General features: G+C 46.5%; 1 protein-coding gene across 4 annotated transcripts; it reads right to left on the bottom strand.

Moving 5' to 3' along the window:
• Nucleotides 1-525: 525 nt before the first annotated feature.
• Nucleotides 526-20,807, bottom strand: SLC25A42 (solute carrier family 25 member 42). 4 transcript variants are annotated; one of them, XM_074851838.1, is made up of 9 exons: nt 20,726-20,807; nt 11,871-11,993; nt 10,616-10,727; nt 8,249-8,274; nt 7,234-7,400; nt 6,465-6,581; nt 5,833-5,984; nt 5,130-5,451; nt 526-4,899 (listed from the first exon to the last, which is right to left on the bottom strand). In XM_074851838.1, exons 2-9 carry the CDS (start codon nt 11,952-11,954, stop codon nt 4,872-4,874), a joined length of 1,008 nt encoding a protein of 335 aa, XP_074707939.1. In that variant the 5' UTR covers nt 11,955-11,993; nt 20,726-20,807; the 3' UTR covers nt 526-4,871. The 4 variants fall into 4 exon arrangements, with proteins under 4 accessions (XP_074707939.1, XP_074707940.1, XP_074707941.1 ...); XM_074851839.1 differs by lacking the exon at nt 20,726-20,807 and adding an exon at nt 16,542-17,033; XM_074851840.1 differs by lacking the exon at nt 20,726-20,807 and adding an exon at nt 14,685-14,704.
• Nucleotides 20,808-21,307: the final 500 nt, after the last annotated feature.

Below are 21,307 nucleotides of genomic sequence, written 5' to 3'. Positions count from 1 at the left end.
TACTCCGGGAGGGCTGGACTCGTCCTCCCTGCTGAGACCGTCCTGCCCTGCCAGGCGTCGCGGTGTCACATCCCCACTAGACCTGGAACTAGGCTGAAAGGCCCAGGATCCCAGCAGGGCTGAGCAGCAGCCGGGGGTCCCCAACTTGGGGGAAGCCGTCGGGCCATGCCTAAGCCGACAGTGCCACCTGCTGCCATTGCACACCCGTCCCCGTCCCACACTGCGGCGCTGGGGACAGGGACAGCGCAGGAGGAGGAACCACAGGTCTCTGAACCATCACCAGAGTTGCTTTCCTTCCTTCAAGCTTCTCCCAACTTCCATGCAAAGGCCGGTTCTCTTCGTAGGGTGCTCCGTGTGCAGGAGACCTGAGTGGTTGGGGGCACAGTGAGCTCCACATGAGGTACCCCCAGCCACAATCCCCCCCGAGACACCCCCACATTTAGTCCCTCCATAAATCCACCCAGATGTGCCAGGCCCCTCACTCTCATGAGCAACATGTAATAGGAAACAACCTCAGAGAGCCTGCAAAGTCAATTAAATTTTTTATTAAATATACATCCTCTCTTGGCACAAATCTTAAAATATATAAACATTATATAACAAAGTGTCTTCACTGCAATAAAATAGAACTCCAGATCCAAGAAAAGCAGTCAAAATTGACACACACGCATACACGCACACATCGATGGTGAGGACACGTCTTGACAAAAGGCATTTAACAGTGTTTGTGCTAATATATGCATAGACCACACAGGCAGTGAACAGTGCTGGGAAACCCTGCATCGCATGGCATTGAGCGGGGAGACGGGGGGAGCGGGAGGAATCAGCCCCTACAATAAAATTAAAAGGCTGTTTTGTAGGAAGGCCACCTCCTCCTCTGGCCCAGTCCGGGTGGGGAGGGTCCGTAACGTACTGCAGAGCCCCAGTCGGGCACTGGGGAAACACGGGAAGTACCCCACTGCATTTCCTCCCTCTCCTGCCCGCCCAGGACTGGCACCAGGCTCGCTCAGTGTTGCCACAGTGCTTCTGCTCAAAGTTTCCTTTCCTGCCTCACCTGCTTTTGTGTTAAAGACACCAGAGGGTGAAGATGATAGTGCTCGACATCTTCTAGGTGGAAGGCGCTAAGAAGTTAACAGAAGTACCACTAATTTTCCACAGAAGCTATGAAACTGCTTTGGGAGAGCTCCCACAGAGTACCAGTGCCACCCCACAGTACCCACCCCACGGCTTTCCGTGACTTCACGCCTCGGGAGGCTGTGACCCCTCTCCTGACCCTTCCACCACGGTCCTGCCAACCATCACCCGGCTCTTCGGCAGCTCTGCCCTCCGGGGAACTGCCAGAGGTCTGCACGGGGTATGTGGGGCAAGGCAAGAATCCAGCTCAGGTCCCACCTCTCACATATTCAGGTTCCCTGACTGATCCTCTGAGCCTCCCAGGAGGACAAGCTCTCCCCGAGCAACCCACAGAGCAAGCGGGCGGCAGGCGGAGGTACCGAAAGAGGAGACAACAAGCAGCAGCAGCATTTCACAGCTGGGGAAGGTGCAGTGCTAGGAGGAGTGAAGGCGTTAGGCTGGACAAGTGGTTGAAGGAATTTTCAAGAAAACCTTCTGCCCCATCACCTAGTGACTTTAACTTTGTGCCCCCCCCACCCCCCCGCCCCCAAGCAGCCCTGCCTGTGAGCAGGAAGCCTAGTTGGGCTGTTGGGGCATTGCTATCAAAGCTGGAATTTTGTCATTTTGGGTGCATTTCATTGGACCTGACTCTCTCGAAGTGCTAGTGCGGGACTAAAGGTGCAGAAGCAGGGAGGGAGGGAGAGTAGACAAGAAAAAAAAAAAAGCACAGATCAATGTTTGGCGGTAGCGCATTAAGGAACAATGAGAAACGTGACTTGAAAATAAAAGCAAGGAATTTGAGAAGAATAAAAGAGAATTGGATAATTTGCGGTAGTAAGAAAGTTCTACAGAAAAGAAGGACTACAGAATATTCCTGTTCGACTTGTCTCCTTCCTCAGAGCTAAAGGCAATGGATCTTCTTGGCCAGCACACAGGCACCCTCCCCTTCCCAATCAGCATGCCCCAAACTCCTCAGGCACTCATTCCAGGCAGCAGAGAGATCTGGAACAATCCTTGCATGAATTGAGGCATAAGAGAAGGGAAGAGAACACTCTGTTTCTCCTTTTCTACATTCAAATCAGAGAAGGGGAAAAAAAAAAGCTATTTAAAATGACCCAAAGCAATAACACACAGTTACTCTGAACACTTTTGCCCAAGAAACAAAAGGACCAAAACCATTACAAACTGAATTCAAAGATCTGTCTCTGAACAAACACTCAGCCTGCAAAACTTGGAAAAACATGTTTGGCTAAATTTCCATTGAATTAAGATCAGGTGGAGCTGCTAATTAAGGAACAACTTCTCTGAGCCCAACGTTCCCAAGTCAGGCTGTGCTGCAGGTCCTGTTTCTCAGCTCAGAGTCCCCAGGCTCCTCCCCAGGCTCCCTGTCCGTTTAACACGCTGGCAGAAGTACCCTGTGCAGACCTGCCCTCCTGCTCAGTCCCAAACAAGAGGCTAGTCATCCAGTGTAAATCCTTTCTCAGTCAGGACCCAGGAGGAATTAAGCCACCTCTGTTGCCATAGGGGTTCAGTGATGCTCAACATCTCATAAGACAAGGTCTGCTGCGCTTGCCTCCGAGATGACCTACTGTGGAGCGAAGGAGCCCGCTCTAACTTGGATGCCACAGTTCAGCTTCCTCTCGTCTTCACACAGCACCCACCGGCTGGGCAGAAAGGCCTCTGCTTTCAACTGGCAGCCTCCAAGCTGCGAGAGGACTTGCCGTGGATTGGACACACAGTGACACACACAGAGGCACGTACGCACAGTCAACCGCTGACACACCTAGTGCCGGTCTGTACCTCACTGCTGTGGCAGGATGCAACTGCCTTAGGATTTCCTCACTGGGCCAGAGAAGAGAAAGACAAGAGCAGAAGTAATTGGCTTCTCCATTGGAGAAAAGAAATCAGAGCTCTTGCAAAGGACTAAACAAAATTTCACCCGAACAAAGAGAACAGTTGATCATCTTCCATTAGCAATGGGAGCAAGAAATAACACAGAATTCATGGCTATCCTCTCTAAGGACTCTTAAAACAACACCACCTAACATTTAATTACAAGGTAAATCAGTGACTGCAGTCAAGTTTCACAACGGAAATTATCATTTGTGGGCTTGGAGGCAGAAATTACTGAGGTTACTACCCTGCCCATCCACAACCACCAAAGTATGATCAATCCCACGTGCTCCGGGAACAACGCGCAAGCTAATACTTCAGTATGCTGGCGCGCTGCCGTGTCCACAAAACGGAAGTGTAGGCGCTCAATTCCTAGGGAAATATTTGGCATTAGAAGCAAGTTATGCTCCAAAGAACAAGTGCAAAGACAAAAGAAAGGAGAAAGCTATTTCTACCAATTGTGCAATTACCTCCATTCCCATTAATAAAGCCATGACACAAGGCTCAAACTACAATGGCTAAAATACATACACCAGCAAAGGACAGCTTTTAAATTATGTCTTATTCTTCTTTTATACATTATGGACTCTATCAGCCAAAAAGGGATTTTTAATCTTGGTTTATGTAATCTGATTCTCAGAGAAGTCTAAAGTTTGCTCTGACCTCTCTTGCACTCCAAATTTAATACAGGAACGGAACATAAACCAAAACCACCCCCAAATCTCCATCTCCCTGAAAACTGATTTGAAATAGAAACACTGAAAGGTACTTTACCATTAATTTTCAAATTACAACTGGAAATGATTGGCACTATATATAATTTCTGAAGGGTCAATACTGGCTGTGGTGCCCATTCTCCCAAGGACTCGGTTGGTCCAGAAGAACTCTAGGAATAAAAGCAAGCGGGCTTAGGCGTGGACTAACGAACGGAGGCGACACAACCTACACAGCAGGCACCAAAAGACAACAAAGTTGTTCAGAAGCAGGGCCAGCAGCTTGGGTCAACTACTCGGCTGCATTCACCAGACGCGAAGAGCCTTTCAGGACAGCGAAGTCTGCATCGCACGTGCGTCTGAGGTGTTTGTTCTTGCATCGTGCATAAAGCAGCAACAATAATACTGAAGCATAAAACTGCTTAATGCACTAGAAAAGGAAGTGTTACATACTTAAAATTTGAGGAGTTAAGTCATGACCACACTACAGTCTGTCAAATCCCTCGGAAAACACTGCCTTTAAGACCAGGACAACTACAGAAGAGTTTGGGTAGCCCGAAAGCACTACTGCCCTTCGATTCAATCCAGTTTGTGAATCCAGGCACAGCCCCTACTCGACAACACTGACGACAAACATGAGAATTTGATTTACAAAACCGCTCAGAACTTTCCTCCCCTGCTGTCTACAGTCTTTGGTAATCTCAGAGGGACATTGCAAGCAAGGGATATTTTATGCAACTCAACTCAGAAATGAGAAGAACATCTGAAAAAGGGCAGCATTTCCAGCCAGAGCTCACATTCATCTTCCAGAACAAAAGAAGTGACCTGGACCTGTTAAATCCTGCTGTGTCCTGTTTTACGGAGACCGATGCTTATAGGTCAGAGGAATCTGGCATTCCCTACAGACTAACTGGAATATTGCACTTGGCAGACTGCCTCCAGCTAACACATGTTCAGTAACTAAAAACTGCCTACCAGGAGCAGCAGTCACTTCCCAGATTCAGGGGTTCATTCCAACAGCACCGAGTCCTCTCTTTCATCATCCACCGCTTCATCTGCCCACAGAGACCAGGTGAGGAGCCAGCAGCAGCACATGTTTGTTTGAGAGGCTCCACTCCTGGTATCAAAGAGTAATACAGAAGGGTGAGGCAGCTACTTTAGAGGACTCGGTTCTGCAGAACTGTAAAAAGAATTTTGTTTAGGAAAAAGTTAGTTTCAGGTTGAGGTTTCTAAATAACTCAGAGGCTCATTAAAAAGAAAAAAATCCAACAACAACAGAAAAACAAACAAACAAGAAAGGTAAGTTCTCAGCTGGGGGAGAGCATGTACAAAGTGAGGGAACGCTAGCATTGCTCTTTCTACACGTGTTGTACTTTTCCCCAGCAAGGGCTGTGGGGATTAAGCTACTACCTTTCAACATTAGTGCTGTGCTGTAATTTACGGAGAAGGATCTGCGTCAGGTCAAAGGTTGTGAAGCTTATTCCCACTGCAATTGGACCTTTGACCCAGTTCATGCTGAGTCCTTTGTACAAGCCACGGATTAGTCCCTCTTCTCTTATAATCTCCTGCATGGTGAGAAGGATGGAACTGTACGTGTGTCCCATAACCCCCGCCGTCTGCATTCGTCGGCGAACCACATCCAGGGGGTAAGAAGCTGACTGGCCAATCAAGCCCGCACAGGCACCAAACAAAAGCCGCTCCGGAGGGGATGGCTGCAGTTTCCCACTGTGATCTGGGAAAGAGAAAGTAGCAGAGTGTAGAAAGCTTCTTGTAATAAACACGTGATTAAGGTCAAGTGGGCTGAGAGCCAAAGAGAGGAGAGCTCTGGAGATTTTGTTCCCAACTTGGTTGTTAGCTGACTTGCTACGTAACCAAGTCCTTCTGCAGCCAGAACTTGCACCTTCTCGTTTCTCTGCAAGACAGAGATACTGATTTCTGCAGCTTGCCTTCTTCCTAGTCTGGGATTGGAGAGAGGGAGGCACAAGGCATCCTCCGCAAGCACAGAACTTTGGCTTCAAGGCCAGGAAAAGGACTTGTACCACTGAATTCCAACATCTCAAGTTAGCCAGAAGCCTACACCATTTCACTTGAAAGCAAACCAAGTTGCCTTTACCTGCGTGTAGTTTCTTCAACGTCTCGTAGGTGAAGAAGCTAAGCCCAGCATATGGAATCACTCCAAGGATGGTTGGTGTAAATCCCCTATACAATGTCTTCAGTCCTTCCTCTCGGGATATTCGGATGAAGACATGAACAATATTGCTGTACCTAACACGTGGACACAGGAAAAGCAAATCTGTGCCGGTTAGTGACTGCACACACCAGGTACATTTCCAACAGGACTTTCTGAAGGATCAGCAATTAATTAATTCGGCTCTGAGCTCATCAAACAGCTCAGGAGGGATTTCAGAAGCCTGAAATGGAGAAGCCAGTCACCAGCTCTCCTACAGCCCTACCACAGCACGCTAGCCTGTCTGTCAGCTCCCTTCTGGAGGCACTGTGCCAGCTGGCCTCCTACAGAACCACCACACAGCTTTGACTAGTGAGGTCCTCCCATACCGATCTCCTTCCAGCCCCTGGACTAACCAGGCCTCTGGTCATTTAATCAGTGCTCAGACTCCAGCAGTTTATTACACCAAAGGCTCCGAGCAAGAAGTGACCCAGAAAATGGGAATAAAGTCATCTGACCTTAAAAGAAAGTTCTGCATTTGTTTGTGGTGCTTGTACTTGCTTTTGTTAGGCACTTACATCTCCTTCGGCGTGACAGCCATTCGAGCACGGACCATATCCAAGGGGTAGGTTAACATGGCAGCCGTTGTGCCTGCCAGAGAGCCAGCAATGAATCGAGGAAAGGGTGTCAGCGCTCTAAAGTAAGGTGAGAGAAGAGACCAAACAGATCACCTGGAGATGGAAATACTACGTGGCTTCTGAGCGTGGCTCTACTCTATCTGCTACTGAATCCCTTCCCTGCCTGTGTACTGAAGAGAGTTGGGGGGGGGGGTGGGGTTGAAGCAGCTGTGGGTTGCCACAGCCATTCAAGACACAGGCTTAGAGAAAATCTCCGTTGAGGACAGCAAGCCTGACTTGGGGTCTCTCAGACTTTACGTGCCCAAGAGCGAGAGGCTCAGGCCACACGCACAGCTCAGATAACAGCGCAAGGCTCGATCTTGTTGCTCCTCCTGCAAAGAAAAGCCCTTTGTTTTGCCTGCCCACTCTCAGCACAGGGAAGTGCTAACTCAGTGTCTAGGCCACTTCTTGCTCACGCCTCTAGAAGACAGGGTCCTCTTCTCACAGAGATCTCCCCTGTGCACAGCTAGAAGCTCAGCCCTTTGCTTAGCCCCCTCACACACCCTGTTCTGCAAAGCCATCACGAGTGGCCAGCACAACTCTGTACCAACAGAGCTTTCAACTCAGCAGACCTGCACAAAGCAGAGAGACGTGCTCCCTCCCTACAGTCTACGGTCCCACAAACTGCTCCATCCTCCTCTGCAAGGATCAAAGCCACGCTGCATCTTACTTTCCCTGGAAGCCGTAGTAACTCCCCAGGAGCTGCTTGTACTCTTCGTGCGCACAGAACTGGATGGCAGCGTAAGGGATCACACGGACCATGGTGGCTGAGTTCCCCCGCCAGAGACTCCAGAAGCCTTCGTTGAGGTAGGTGCGATAAATCAGCCTGTAGGCTTCCTGCAGGCAACGGATCAAAGGTCAGGCAGGGAGATCATGATAAGAGGGAGTCCAAACAATAGAGGGGGAAAAGGTGACCCTATAGCTTAACCTCTCCAAATCCTCCTTCCCACCCCAACCATGGTAAGCTGATATCAGCTGTTTACGCTCACAACCCTGACTCCAGAGTAAGACAACTAAAATGTCTTCTCTGGGGAGACTGAGTCGGATACATCAGAGCGAAAAAGAACCAGAGTCGGGAATACAGAGCTTTACATTCAAGACATCTTAATTTTCCCTCCAAGGGCAAGGCACAGAGCTGGATTGCTGTTTGCACAAACCATTTCTCAACCCAAATTAATCTGCTTAGTATAAGTCAGAAACATTTGGATTACACATATTAGCGCAGCACGCATGGGACAGCTGGAATGCACATGCAACAAAACATTCAGCAAGCCATGATAGCGGTCAGCTCCCAAATTCAGATTTCCTATATACTCGGAAACAACTCCAACGGTGGTTGGGGGAAAGAAAACAACCACTAGAGGAGAAGGCCCAGGAAAACAAAGCCCTGAGCCATGCCACAACATTTCCTGTCATGTCACAGGTAGAACCTGGAGTATGAACGAGGAACTGAGGCTCCTCTGTGCTAGGCACAGGACAAAAACATGAACATGAAAGAGCACGGTCCAAGGAGTATTATAAACAACACTGTTTCCAGTCGTTCCCTCTGTGCTCTTTCACTATGAGCGCTGCTAATAAAAGCCAGGTGAGAAAGTTAAATAAATACAAACAAAAGATGCTGTTAGGGCTATTACTACCATTAATCAAACACTTCAGGTCAACAGGAGACAGACACATCACCTCACCTTGGCAGAAAATCTTTTTGAAGACACTAAAAAGAAAAAATGAGCATTAGGTCTTGCAATACATTTAGATGGATCAAATAAACCATACAGGCATTTTATCTAAGGGATAAAGATAGAAGCAAAAGAATTAATGCAAGAGAAAATAGAGATTCTTTATTATAAACAAAGACTTTCCACTGGTAAGTGCTCCCAAACTCTATTTAGCACATTAAGTTTATTTTTCCACCTACTGTTATGAAAACGTTCAGTTTCTGTCACACTTCTTAAAGCGCTAAAAATAAATGAATAAATAAAAAAAAAACCCCTTGCACCAACCACTTATTTTAGTAGAGCATTTCCATGCACAACTTCCAGCCTAATGCCAGAATCCAGCAAAGAACGGGTCTGTTTAGTGAGGCTGCACGCAAGAATGGTTTCATCCTAGCAAAACTCAAATGAACACTCAGTTTCTTTTCTTGCATCCATTCAAACTGACAGCATCTCTTTAACTATGTAACACACAAGGCATTTGGAAGCAAGATTTATTCGGCATACAGCAGCTCTGTTTTGTAACATTCCTACAGCAGGAAGGAAACCCAGGCTAAACCCCAACAGCAACGCTAATGAAACACGGTTCCAATTAAGTGTCTATTGCAGTTTCTTTCAAACTCCTTTGAGACTTGTAACCTCTCAAGTGTATCAAACAATCCCATGCAAATACATTTTCACCACGCTGCTCCTTTATGCAATTCAACACTTTTTTTTTTTTTAAGAAATAAAAACACCTCAATAACCCATTGCAGCTGGCTCTGCAATGGAAAAGAGCTGCTCTTCCACTTCCATAGGAAAATTCTTCAGTCTCTAGTTCAAGGGACAACCTTCCTACCCTTATATGACCCAAAGATGCTTTCCCTCCTCACAGACAGGGAAGAGACCCCAGAGTAAAAACCTTTAGGAGGGCAAGGGCCCAAGACATCCATTAGACACTGAGAAATTGGTCAGAATGGCCACATTTTAATCATATCCTTTGCAGCGAGTTTAATGGACCAAACCAAACAGGTCTTTTTATAAATGTAGGCTGGTACAAATTAAAGGTGATTTATACGGACAGTTGTTGACTCACTCCAGTTCTGCAGCTTCCACCTCACCTCCGATCCTGACATTTCCAACCTTAAATGAACCACAGTGTTTGTTCTGGAGAGAAAGCACAGTGCGTACTCATCGCTGCACAAGCATCTGGTCACAGATGCAGTCCCAGGCTGCAGCCAGCCCAGGCTTTAGCTCCCCACAGCTTGAACCCCCTGATCTCTATCCCCACTATTCCAGAACGCAGCCCCTGCTATGTTGAGAATGAGAATCATGTCAAATGAAAGTCAATTCAAAATTAAATGTCATCCAGGGATTAGATTAAACCTACCCAATTCATTTAATCTGGGACGTCAACCAGATTTAAAATTCTTGGCCTCACCAAATGTCTACTGTATTAACTGTCTGCGCTCTTCCCTTTGGGACAATTAGTGTAGCTGACAGTTCGGGCACTGAAACAGGGGAACTGAACAAAGCCCATGATGGGGCTGAATCCCAGATCCTGCCAAACACGTGAGAATTTTCGATTCCAATTAGATGAATTTCATTTTCAGTTACACACTTTACAGGTTCCAAAAAGGGCTTTGTAATACAAAGCTAGGTATGCCAGCTTCAACGTCTCTCGTGCAGTACTTCTCATCATTAACTTCAACTCTCACCAAAACAACTCAGCTGCAATACAATGCAACCCTTAGTAGAAAAGGCTGCATACATTTGAGCAGGCACAGCTTGGCATCCAGCCTTTAGCAAGAAACTCAAACAGCTCAAATACCTCCTTCCAGTGTCACCACATCTCCTTATATTGCTCCTTTCTCCTCCCCACCTTATTTCTCCAAACTGAACAGACACAAAAATCCCAGGTGTTACCAATCATCCCCTCAAACACTGCCTTTACAGTGTCTATTTACTGGCACTCCAAAACTCTCCCTTCTGTCACAGAATACACGTGGCCAGCAAACGTTCACGAGCCACAGATGTCTGTCTCTAACCAGCAATACATGCATCTGAAATGCACTGAAATAGCAAAACTCTTGCTGACTACCATGAGACTTGGATCCAATAGTACAGGCCAGATGCACAGCTGATTGACACCTGCAATAATCCTACCAAGAGTCAAACAATAGGTTTTTAGACTCAATTCATTGTGGTAACGTCACTGTTCTGTCTGCATCCTGCCAGGTCTTTGCAGAGGGAAGGAGGGCAAAGCACTGGAGAACAGGCTGGCTGAACAGATCAGAGAAGCTGGTTTGGATTCTGCTAACAATAAAGTGAGAGCGTTTTGCAAAAGCCAACGGGACTCACCTTGAAACATGATTTTTGTCCTATCCAGTGGGGCTACTGCAGTTTTAGCAACAGCACCAGCCAATGCACCAGACATCAGGGAGTTGAGTACTTTCTTTTTCTCCTGGTTATCCTGGAACAAAGCATTGTTCAGTATGACACAGTCATTCCTAAGCAAAAGTTGTAATATTTTACCTTTGCTGCAGCATTTACCCCCTCTCTCAAGAACTTGGGTCAAAATTATCTTCAAAATTTCAAGCACAGTAAATTCCTGGTCAGATCATAAAGCGCAAAGATTAGACTTGTCTGCCAAGATGCAAAGTTCCAAGGTCTGCCACCTCTTACATGTACTGTTTCCTCCCTATTAAGATTTCTAAAAGTTAAAATTCTAAAATTTCCACCTCCTCATGATTTAGGCATATAGAGAAGGGAAGTTTCTTTCTTGACCTTCCAGCAACACACAAGCCCTATTTCCACATTGTTCCCAAGATCCTAAGAATAAACCAAGACAGGTTTCCTACTATGAGAAATGGAATGGAAGTGGTTTTGTTATTGACATTGCTGCCACAGCTCATATTTATAAAACAGCTATCTTCTCATAACACATGGGCAGAAAGCAAGTAAATGACTTGAAATCTAACACCGTGAAGGTTACAGACTGAAAGACAAGTCAAGACAAGGCTTAAGAACGTTAACTTCTGACATGCTTTGTGTTTTCATGGAGAAGAGGAGTTAACATTTTTTTTTCCCCCAGAATATTTCACAACTAAAAAGTTAATGTTTATTACCAAAATACATGGTTCAGTTCAATTTTCCCTTCCAATCTCTGCCTGTCTGGTGCTAAATGCAAGGGCAGCCATGCAAAGGCAACACTGTGTGAAGTTCAGCCTGAGTTTTGGTCTAAATCAGACCAAGGTTCAGTGTCACCTTCTCTTCCAGTGTTTCTAACAAGAGTCTAGCAACAGCAGGGAAACCAAGACTTACGGCTCTCTTCCCAGCTCCGCCACTAAAGACATAACAAGACATAACCTTGAACAAGGAACGCAGCCCTGCATGCCTGTCTGCTGTGAGCGATGCCCAGCCTCCTCCCAGAGGGCTGGAACTGCTTGGCCATCCTCAGAGAAACCAGAAGTTACACATTATGTGGCTTGCACATACACTACAGCTCTTTCAGGAGTCCGCAGCTCAAATCCCGTTGCGACGCTTCCTTCGGAGCATAGCCACGCAGCTCTTCTCTCAAACCCACCGCACAGACCCAACAATTTCCTGCTTTTACCTCTGACGGGAGATGGGTTGATGTAACTGGCTCCACATCCTGCCGTTTGAAATCCACTTGACCTTCTCTCACACCATTACCCATACCAGTTGCACTTACAAGTGGGCAGAAGAGCTATGGCTCCTAAATTGAAATCAAGAACAAAGCAAGAATTAGTGTCAAAAGTAGGAAATATGCAGGTAATAAAAAGCAACCTACTCCCAGGGCCATTTTCAGTAGGAAAACCCCTCTCCCAAGCTCCCAGACGGGGAGCATTTCCAGGATCCTAGCACCATTTCCCTCCTTTAAGGTGCAAGTGTATTTGGGGAACTACTTTGTTGCTATGTAAAAACTGTGTCAATCATATCCATTCTTTTTAGCCCACAAGGAAATCAGCTGCAAGTTACAACACCAAAATATTCATCGTTTCTACAGAAAAGAATCAGACCCTGCTCTGTCCTCTTCCATCACTTACAGTGAGGATTTTGGTTGCTACTCAGTCTGACTGCTGAGCATCTAGATATTGGAGAAGGCATATAGAAATTTAAAACCCAGCCCTGGAAAATGGAAAAAATAGTCACAGCAGTAAGTCCCAAAAGCCTGCCATAAGCAATTGGAGGTTATTTTAGGAAAGAGATAGATCCAATGCCTCACACGTGCCACGAAGGCTATTTTGATGACGCTAGCGATTTGACTGAAAGCAGCACAACAGTGATTTCAGAACTCCCTTTCTTCGCAGTTGCAGTGCACATGTGCTTGTAGCTCGTGAATCAGTGCAGTTTGCACAGATGTTTCCTGCTGTGATACACGCTCTCACTTGCCTCATGAAAGGCAACATCAGTCTAACCTCAGCTGCAGAGTATAAACGCAGAGATAGTGCTTTAAATAGAAGCTATCGCTTTAGCATCTAACTTTCTAATATTTCTGCTTTTTATGATGCAATTTTTTTCATCCCTAAATATGCAGAAATGGAAGAGCTGAACTTTGAAAAATTTGAGTTAGCACAGGAAGGTGGCCTCTCTGAGTTCTGAATCAATTCACAAACGGGGTCTGTAACCACAAAGATCGGTTTTCTGAGCAACAAGCCTGCTCAAATAGCTACATTTCCATTCTGTTAGCTTCCTATCAAGGGATGTGGTATTAGGAAATCTGAATTCCCAAATTGCTCCCCAGTTCTGCCACAGCCTTCTCATGTGTCCTCCAGCAAGTTACTTCACCTCTGCCCCGCTCTGATGCCGAGGAAACCTCAGGCATAACAGCTTGCTTACTTGGAAAGACCATCTTAAGACTATTTTTTTCCCCCCTTTTTAACAATCTCTAGATATTATATGCTTGTCAGCACCTTTCATACTTGCTGACCTATTTTTTCCCCCCCCCACATCGCTCTCATAAATTAGTGCCAGACTTCACTTTCAAAACCCCTCGGTTGCAGCAGAGATATTAACGCAAAGCCAGAGACAGATCAGCCTTGTCTATATTCGTGCATGACCAATTTGTGATGATGAAGCTGTGCCCGACCCGTGCGCTTAGTCCGAAGGAGGACAAACACACCTGGGTATCTTTAACGCCAGACGCCACTTGCTAGAGCTTTGGGAAGACACATATCAATGTGTTTACAACTCCTGAGGGTGTTTTCGAAAAGAGATGGCTGGACGTTGCTCAGAGAGTAATAACTTAAAATTTTAATGAAAGATAACGTCTGATAGACCAAAGCGTGACCTAAACAGCATCAATGTTTGCACTTGAAAAGTTCTATCATGGAAGCTTGGTCAGATCAGACCATGTGAATAAAAACTCCTGTAAGGATCAAGACCACAGATGATTCATAACACTACGGAGCAGAGCGCTTCGTTAAATTATTTTGAAGAACCCAGACTGTTGATTATTTCTAATTACTATCCGCAGTTACCTCCTTTCCTTCTTATTCCTGGAAAATTTATTGTAAAACAATGCCTTTCAGCAAAAGCGTGAAAGAAATCACAGGTAGAGATATTACCCCTAGCTGTCTCAAATAAAGAAATGTAGGTCATAATATCAGATTTATCTCTACCAAAAATAAACCCACAAAAATAGAAATCATGCTAAAGAGCTTAGGAATGCAATATGCAACTTTATTTTAAAACATGATTTTGAAAGATGGTTGAGAAAGAGATGACTAAAAGGAAATTTTAAAAACTACACTGATGTTACTGAGCCTGGACTTATTTTAGAACATGCACATGCATAGAGATGATATCCATTTACTCAACAATATTCTCCTTGATCCTATTCAGACATGTTCTTTTATTTTTAGTGCCCGATGCCCTGATCTTACAGACACCTGTCTATATGCTCAATTTTACACATTAAAACTGCCCACATGCTCTACATAAATATAGGCTCTAAATTTGCAGAGGCTTAAATGTAAAAATAGCATTTATTATTTTTATTCATATTTGCTTGCTGCAAAGCAATGCTACTGTATTTTATTTTGGAGTTGGGCTGGATTCTGATGTCAGCAAGTTATTAAGTGAATTCTGGCTGTTATGACCAATAATGCACGTTGGAGCCACAGAGAACAAAGCTTTGCTTTAGAGTTTCAGTGTGAATTTGTAGTGCCTGGCCGTTAGAAGCCAGACATTACTCTGCATTTAGAGCAATCTGACTCGCTCATTAAAGTAATCCACTGAAACCCAACATGGAGCAGCTGGGTATTTTTTTAAAACCTTGTATTTTGTATAGCTCTGTACAGAGTCATTACTTATGTTTACAAAGCCACAGGAAACAAGAGAAAATAGCTGCAGATTCAATTTATTTTTTTATAACACACTCCTGTGTTATTTACATTGTAGTTACACAAGTCCTTGTCACACATCTGGATCCAGACTCCTCAGCAGAGGAGTCTGCTGTAGAGCAAACCATTCCCCTAAGAGAATACATAATCAGAAAGCAAAATTGCTGGCGAAGGCGAGTTCAAAAGTTAAAGAGGTTTAATGAGTAACATACGCTGTGCTTTTACAACAAAATTCACGGTAGTTTGTTGGAAGTACAAAGCCCTTACTCCGGCATCTAGTTTCAACTCCACCAGAAAACACTGCCCTGTAACTTAGCCATGCTAATTTACAGTCACAGATTAAAGATTATTTACCAAGTTGCGAAACAGGGAAGCTCAGGCCCTTTGCTGCTGGCAGTGGCATCTCAGACAAACTGATAAACTCGGCTGCAGTGGTCTGTTTAGTGATGGTCCTCGGAGCCCTGCGACTCTTTCTAGGTATCCTGCCTGTGTTCTAGCAACTGCAGAAACATCTGCCCGCTAAAACAAGTTTCATTCCCTACATACCAGGAGATGCACAAAATATGCTCTGCACATTAAAAACTAGAGCATTGTTAGTCTTTCCTTTCCATTCTCCCAGCTCTCTCTAGCGGCACTTAATGAATACCTGAGCAAGTTCAATCAAGCTGTCAAATTGACTCTCTGACAAGCTAGACATTCTGTTTTTCTTGGTGGTGATTTTGATTAAAAGGACAGGCGAGACAGAATCAAGTTATTCAGATGATAAAAGCAGCGTACTAGGAAGAATGTCTTACAGGCAGGTGCCAGTTCATTGCCCAAAGGGGGTGGGGGTTCAGAGGAAAAACAGCTCTAGCTGTCCAAGCCACTTGTGAATCCAATCATGATCCTCTATTTCAGCTATTTGAACATATTTTAAATTACACACTCTTAAGACAATTAGTTCCTCAGCAGAAGAGCCAATGAGTTTCAGAGACCAGCATCACAACTAAGAAATAAGCACAAATTCTCCAGTTAGGGTGTGTACAACTAAAATCACATTGATGAAGTACAGGCTCACAGATTATTATGCATTTCCATATTTCAGAATTAAACCTTATTTAAAAGTTTGACTTCACATTATTACAGCGCAACGTGCCTGAAACCCCTCCTTTATGTATTTTACCAGCTACTCACAAGCTTTCCCATGGCAGATCACCACCACCAACTTCCAGGAGCAGCAGGAAGGAGGAGATCAGGGTTTTGCACAAAACTCACAGCTGAGGGAGGCAGAAATCACCCTGCTCATCCTCCCGAGGCTTCACTAACATCCGAACCACTCCCATTCTGCCAACAGCAGGGCAGACCCCAAACTACCTGTTAATAGAAAAATACCTTAACTACAAAAGCAGACCTAGTCATTACAGTTTTCACATTACTACATAGTCAGAAAACAGGAGAAGTTCGGGCATCCAGCCCAGAGACTGGCTTGGAACGTGTCATTACCAAAAAACGTGTTTGTCTGATATTCTCCAGTGGAATTTAGACCTCTCGCAAAACACTAAGATTTCTGAAAGAGTATCATCTATCCAGCAAGAACAGCAGATACGCTGCAAAGCAAACAGTCAGCACCATCAGCTATCTGGATCCAGTGGCAGCTATTTGCTAAGAAATATTTGGTTTTTTCCTCAGACAGCCCCAGTAGTAATTACAAAAGGAGTTTAGAGTCCTGGACATGGGAGTGCCCTGACAGACAGGTAATGGCAAAACCACACAGTTTCAGCAGGCAAGGGCTGCTATGACTTGATGCCCACAAAGTGTACTGCATTCGTAAGATAGGCAGAAGAAACAGTCCTGCTATCCATTCCTCTCTAATCTCACCAAAAACGAGGAGACAAAACAAGGCGCATACGGAAACTCAGAAGGCGGCGTGCAGCACCTACCACACTTACAGCTCACAGGCATCACTGTTACACGAACTTGGATGAAGTCACAGTTCAACTCTGGGGCAGAATTTCAATTCCGTTCAGGTAAAGTCACTTGTATAACTCCATTCAGATATGCCAGCTTCCCTCATTCCTCAACAGCTACCCAGTTGCTAATACTTTTTAAAAAAAATAATGTCGTTAACATCACTAATGAAAGCGTATAATTAAATTAGGAAAAAAGAAAACCAAGAGAGTTCCTGCGGAAATTTTCACACATTCTCCCAGGCAGGCTGAAGTTAAACAGTACCCAGGGAAGTTGCTCAATTAAGCTTCCTTCAATTGTTATTGTTAAACTGAGCAATTGAGCCTGACAGAGAAAGAGATGTGGTAAAAGCTGAGATTACTGCAGCCTTAAATTCACCCTTGGAGCAAAAGCATCACAGGAAATCACAGAAAAAAGGGCTGAAACACTCAGAACAGGGGGATGAACTATAACTAGATGGCCCCTTGAGGTCCATCTTTGCCTTCCAGTTTGATTAAGCCATTAAAAATCAAAACCAGATATGCCCTGCAGACTCAACTCTCTTCAGTCACATTCATCTTTCAGTTGCATACAAATCTGAGCTCAAAACATTAGCTATGAATAGTCCATTGCACTTCTTCCTTTAAAGGTCTGTACAGAAACTGTTAGCATGATTTTCAAGAATCATTGACTAAAAGACTCACTAAATTACAATATTGGGAAGAGTGTGATTTTTTTTACATGCTTTCTTAGCTCCAAAGTACAAAATAAACGCTCCTCCTGCCTCCCTCAGCCAGATATAACTCAAGTCTGCCAATAAAACTGAGGATAAAGATACAAATTCTTCGCATGGTTTTAGATTATCTGACTTGAATTAAGCCAGTTGCTGAACACTGAGAAATGGTTAAATGTAAACCTCTGCTAGCAAAGCCAGCTGTATTATTATTCAGAGGAGTCCAGGAGACTCGCATATTGAACTAAGCTTGGAAGGAAGGCATGAGCCACAGAACAGAGAAAATCTTGGCAAGAAAAAACAGTGCTTCATTCTTCAGTTGCTAAAAGAAGACTGTTGCTGGGAACACCTCAACTATGCTTTCCACAGCCAAAAACTGAAGACCAGTTCTTATCTGCAAGACAGATAACAGCTTTATCTGAGGGAGAACAGAGCACTTAAACAAGGGGACTGAATCAGAGGGGCCCTCTGCTGAACCCACTTTCTGTCAGACAGCAATCACCCTCCTTCAGGAACAGAAGGCAGAAAAACAACCAACCAACCACACACACAAAACCCCAAGCACCCTCCCAGCTTGCATACTCCTCTCAAAAATTATTTTGTCATAAAGAAATAACAATATTATATATGACCTCTCAGTCAGCAGGCGTCCCGCAGGCCCATGCAAATACGAGCTGTCCCACCAGTGGATCCTGGGTGCTATTCCCCTGAATGTCACCACAGGTACACATGAGGTCCCAAAGTGACAAATCCCAGCACAGATGAAATCTTTGAATTCAAACTGAGATTATTTGGAACACAAGCAACCTCCAGTCAACACATGAGCAATCTTTGCCAGGAACTATTTCAACACAATAACAGATAATTACAATCTCTGCTCTAAAACCCCACCAATTTAAATTACCTATGAAAAAAAAGGAAAATAAAGAACTAAAATCTTCCATGATTAAGCAGAATGACCCACAAGTGTGCCAAGCAGGTGTCGTTTCCTAACAGCCATGCTTTCCACATTGACTGTACAGCATCATACTAGACCGCGAGTTACCCACCCCACTGTCTATTGTACTCTAAATTGTACAAAAATTAATGCAAAGTTAAGCATCAGCTCTGCTTGGCCAAAGCATTGCAGATTTCAACTGAGTTTGATTACTTTATTGTAAGGGCCTAGCAACACTAACACAACACTGACACACCTTCACCATTAACCGCGCAACAACAAGGAGTAGCGGATTTAAAGCACAACCAGAGAGCAAAGAACTCCTCCAACATACGTTTATTTTGTGACCTGGAGTAAGCTGTTTGCATTTCAGTTCACCTTTCCATACAACACAAAAAGCAATCTCCCTTTGTAAGACAGCTACCAGGAATACTTATGGATCACCTGGAAAACAAGAGAACAGCACTGCAGCGTGAAGTACTAGTAGCAGTTTCACAGAAGGAAGGTACAAACCCGAACGCACCTTCCTACAATTAGCAGCAAAGTTACTAGAAGAAAATTATTCCTGGTTCCTGAGCTTTTTTTCTGACAGCAAACCTGTCTGACCTGTACCAAGCCCAGCTGCTTCACCAGGTAACCACACCACTGCGCCGGTGCTCACCTTACGTTTTTATGTAACCTCTTGAAGCAAAGTTTAACACACCAGATACACCTGAAACATGCACTCGCAGCAGGGACTGCCTAAGTCTGTGTACTAGCTACAGCTGCAGGTCAAGCAAAAAAGAAATTATTGCAACTCCTGACTCATACTGCTGTGCGATCAAAAGCTAAAATTCCCCTGCCTGAAGCAATCACTGGGGCCGGAGAGTTCCTGCTGAAATCCAACACCAAGGACAGTCCCAGTGCCCCCTCCACAGCAGCTCCCCTCAAGACCAACATTCAGAGGTCCTAAACAATGATTTTTGACTTGCTGGCAAAAAAAAAAAAAAAAAAAGCGTTGAGTATTCACCACTCTACTGGGATGTAAAGATGCTCAGAGTTACCTAGCATCCAGCCCTGGTGTTTTAGACACCCAATCACACGATTATTTTAAAATAAATTCACCCCCAGGTTGTTGGTATGATTACACCAACCCTCTGGTGCCCTTATTGCAGAGTCTCTCTTCCCTCAGCTGTTTTCCAACACCCACAGACATCTCTTCTATTCCTTTACACACACACCCCTCTCCCAAACTAGAGTCATTTAAAAACCAGAATGTTTTCAAAACACTCTAAATTCATCAAACCACAGAAAAACATCGGAGGAGCACACAACCTCCAAAAAAAGCTTTGCAGTTAATGTGACCGTAAGAACCCAACACAAAAAAGAGCCAAGTAACAGCAGACTCCAAAACCACTCGACGCAGTTTGTTAAATTAACAGCCAACAGGAAAAACAGAGTCAACAAACGCAAACACATCTTCAACTCCTCCAAACTTCAGGGGAGCACAGGTTTAAGGTCAAAGCAGCTGCAGCACCGACTGCTACGCCCGCAGCACAGCGATTTACACGTTTGCACGCAGTGGAGAAGGTGGAACAGAGTTTATTAAGCCTGCACAATCATTTCCAGCATTTTCCATGTGTCTTTTCATGCTACAATTTAAACCCAACCCGAGACACTTTCCACATTTGAAGGCAAAGCAGGGAAGTCACCCCTGCTCTGCAACTTTTGGCTTACGCTGAAGTAGGATAGAAGCAGAAGACATCGAGAGATCTGCATTTAATGTCTCCCACGCCCTCTGGTATCTGCCCCTCAGCACAGGAACTCAAGCTTGCCTCATTCTCAGGTTCGCATCAGCTTAAAAACCAAACATCACACCTCGTATTTTAGTGCGCATCTGGAGACGCACGCTCATCTGAGCCCAGCTTTGATCTGTGAAGGGGAGCCTGACGCGCTTGGCACAGACACCTGCCAAACACCTGAGAAGCGGGACTGGCTGGCAAGGCAGCAGGCAGGAGACAGGCAGGAGACAGGCAGGGGGGCCAGGAACAGGCAAGAGGAGCAGCGGGACAGGCTGGCAAGGTGGCAGGGCAGGCAGGTGGGCAGGCAAGGCGGGCAGCGGGCCGGGCAGGCGGGCAGGGGCCGGGCAGGGCAGCGGGGCGGGCAGCCCGCAGGCAGCCGGGCAGCGCGACTCGGGGGCGGGCTGGGCCTCCGGCGCGGTGACCACGGCGAAGGCCGGCGCCGCTCTCCCGCAGCGCGGGCCGGTTCCCGGGCAGAAGGCGGCGGCCGGAGGAGCCAGAGCCCCGCCGCCCCTGGCCGGACCGCCGGGGCAGCACGGAGGGAGACGGCGCGGGGGAAGAAGCGGCGGTGACCCCGCGGGAGGCCGCGGCAATGTCACCCGGCCCCACGCGCCGCGACTTATCCCCGGGGCCGCCCGGCCCTCAGGCGCGAGGCCGCGGCGACGGGCGCCCAGGGCCGTGTCGGTGGCCGCCGTGGCGCGGAGGGGCCCGGGGCCGGCCCGCACTCACCGGCTCCGCTCCGCACTCGGCGCCGCCTCAGCCGCTGTCTCCCCGCGGCCGCCAGGCCTCCCCCTCCCTCGCTGCGCCCGCGGGAGGCGGGGCCTAGCCCAAGGGGCGACCAATCACCGCCGCAGGGGCAGTACCGTGCGCTGGGAGTGGCTACGCCGCGGCAGACAGGCGGTGCCGCCAGCCAATCGGTGCCGGGAAGGGGCGTGGCGCGCGGTCGCGGGAGTAGGGCGGAGCGCGGTGGGTCGGCCCCGCGGGGGGGGGGGCGGGGTGCGCCCGGCGTTGCGCCGCGCAAATCCCGCGCAGGGCCGCGCTCAGCGTCCGTGCTCTGCCCGGCTCCCCCGGGGCAGCGCGCCAGGCCTGCAGCTGCGTCCCGGCAGGGCTTTGCCCGACAGCCCCGGCACCCCAGCTCTGGGCGCTGCCCCCGCCTCAGTCTGGGGTTAAAACCCAGAGACTGGGGAGAGCAGCTCAGCATTGCACCAAGGCTTGTTTAACGCCCAAGGAAAATAGATCTAATGGTTGAGTCTCTCCCTGCACATTAAGCCTCGGTGCTGCTCCTCAGCCCCCACAGACCCAGCAGCAAGG

This window comes from Strix uralensis, chromosome 27, assembly GCF_047716275.1.
Source record: "Strix uralensis isolate ZFMK-TIS-50842 chromosome 27, bStrUra1, whole genome shotgun sequence".
Classification (NCBI taxonomy): Eukaryota; Metazoa; Chordata; class Aves; order Strigiformes; family Strigidae; genus Strix; species Strix uralensis.
Note: the sequence above shows the minus strand (reverse complement) of the source record. Positions and strands in the feature narration are given on the sequence as shown.

Excerpts from the sequence above, each read along its gene's own strand:
- SLC25A42 (XM_074851838.1), bottom strand. The coding sequence starts at position 11,954 with ATGGGTAATGGTGTGAGAGAAGGTCAAGTGGATTTCAAACGGCAGGAT. Across the intron at positions 7,401-8,248 it reads CAAAAAGATTTTCTGCCAAG|GAAGCCTACAGGCTGATTTA; the intron begins GTGAGGTGATGT and ends CGTTGCCTGCAG. Across the intron at positions 6,582-7,233 it reads TACTACGGCTTCCAGGGAAA|AGCGCTGACACCCTTTCCTC; the intron begins GTAAGATGCAGC and ends ACCTTACTTTAG.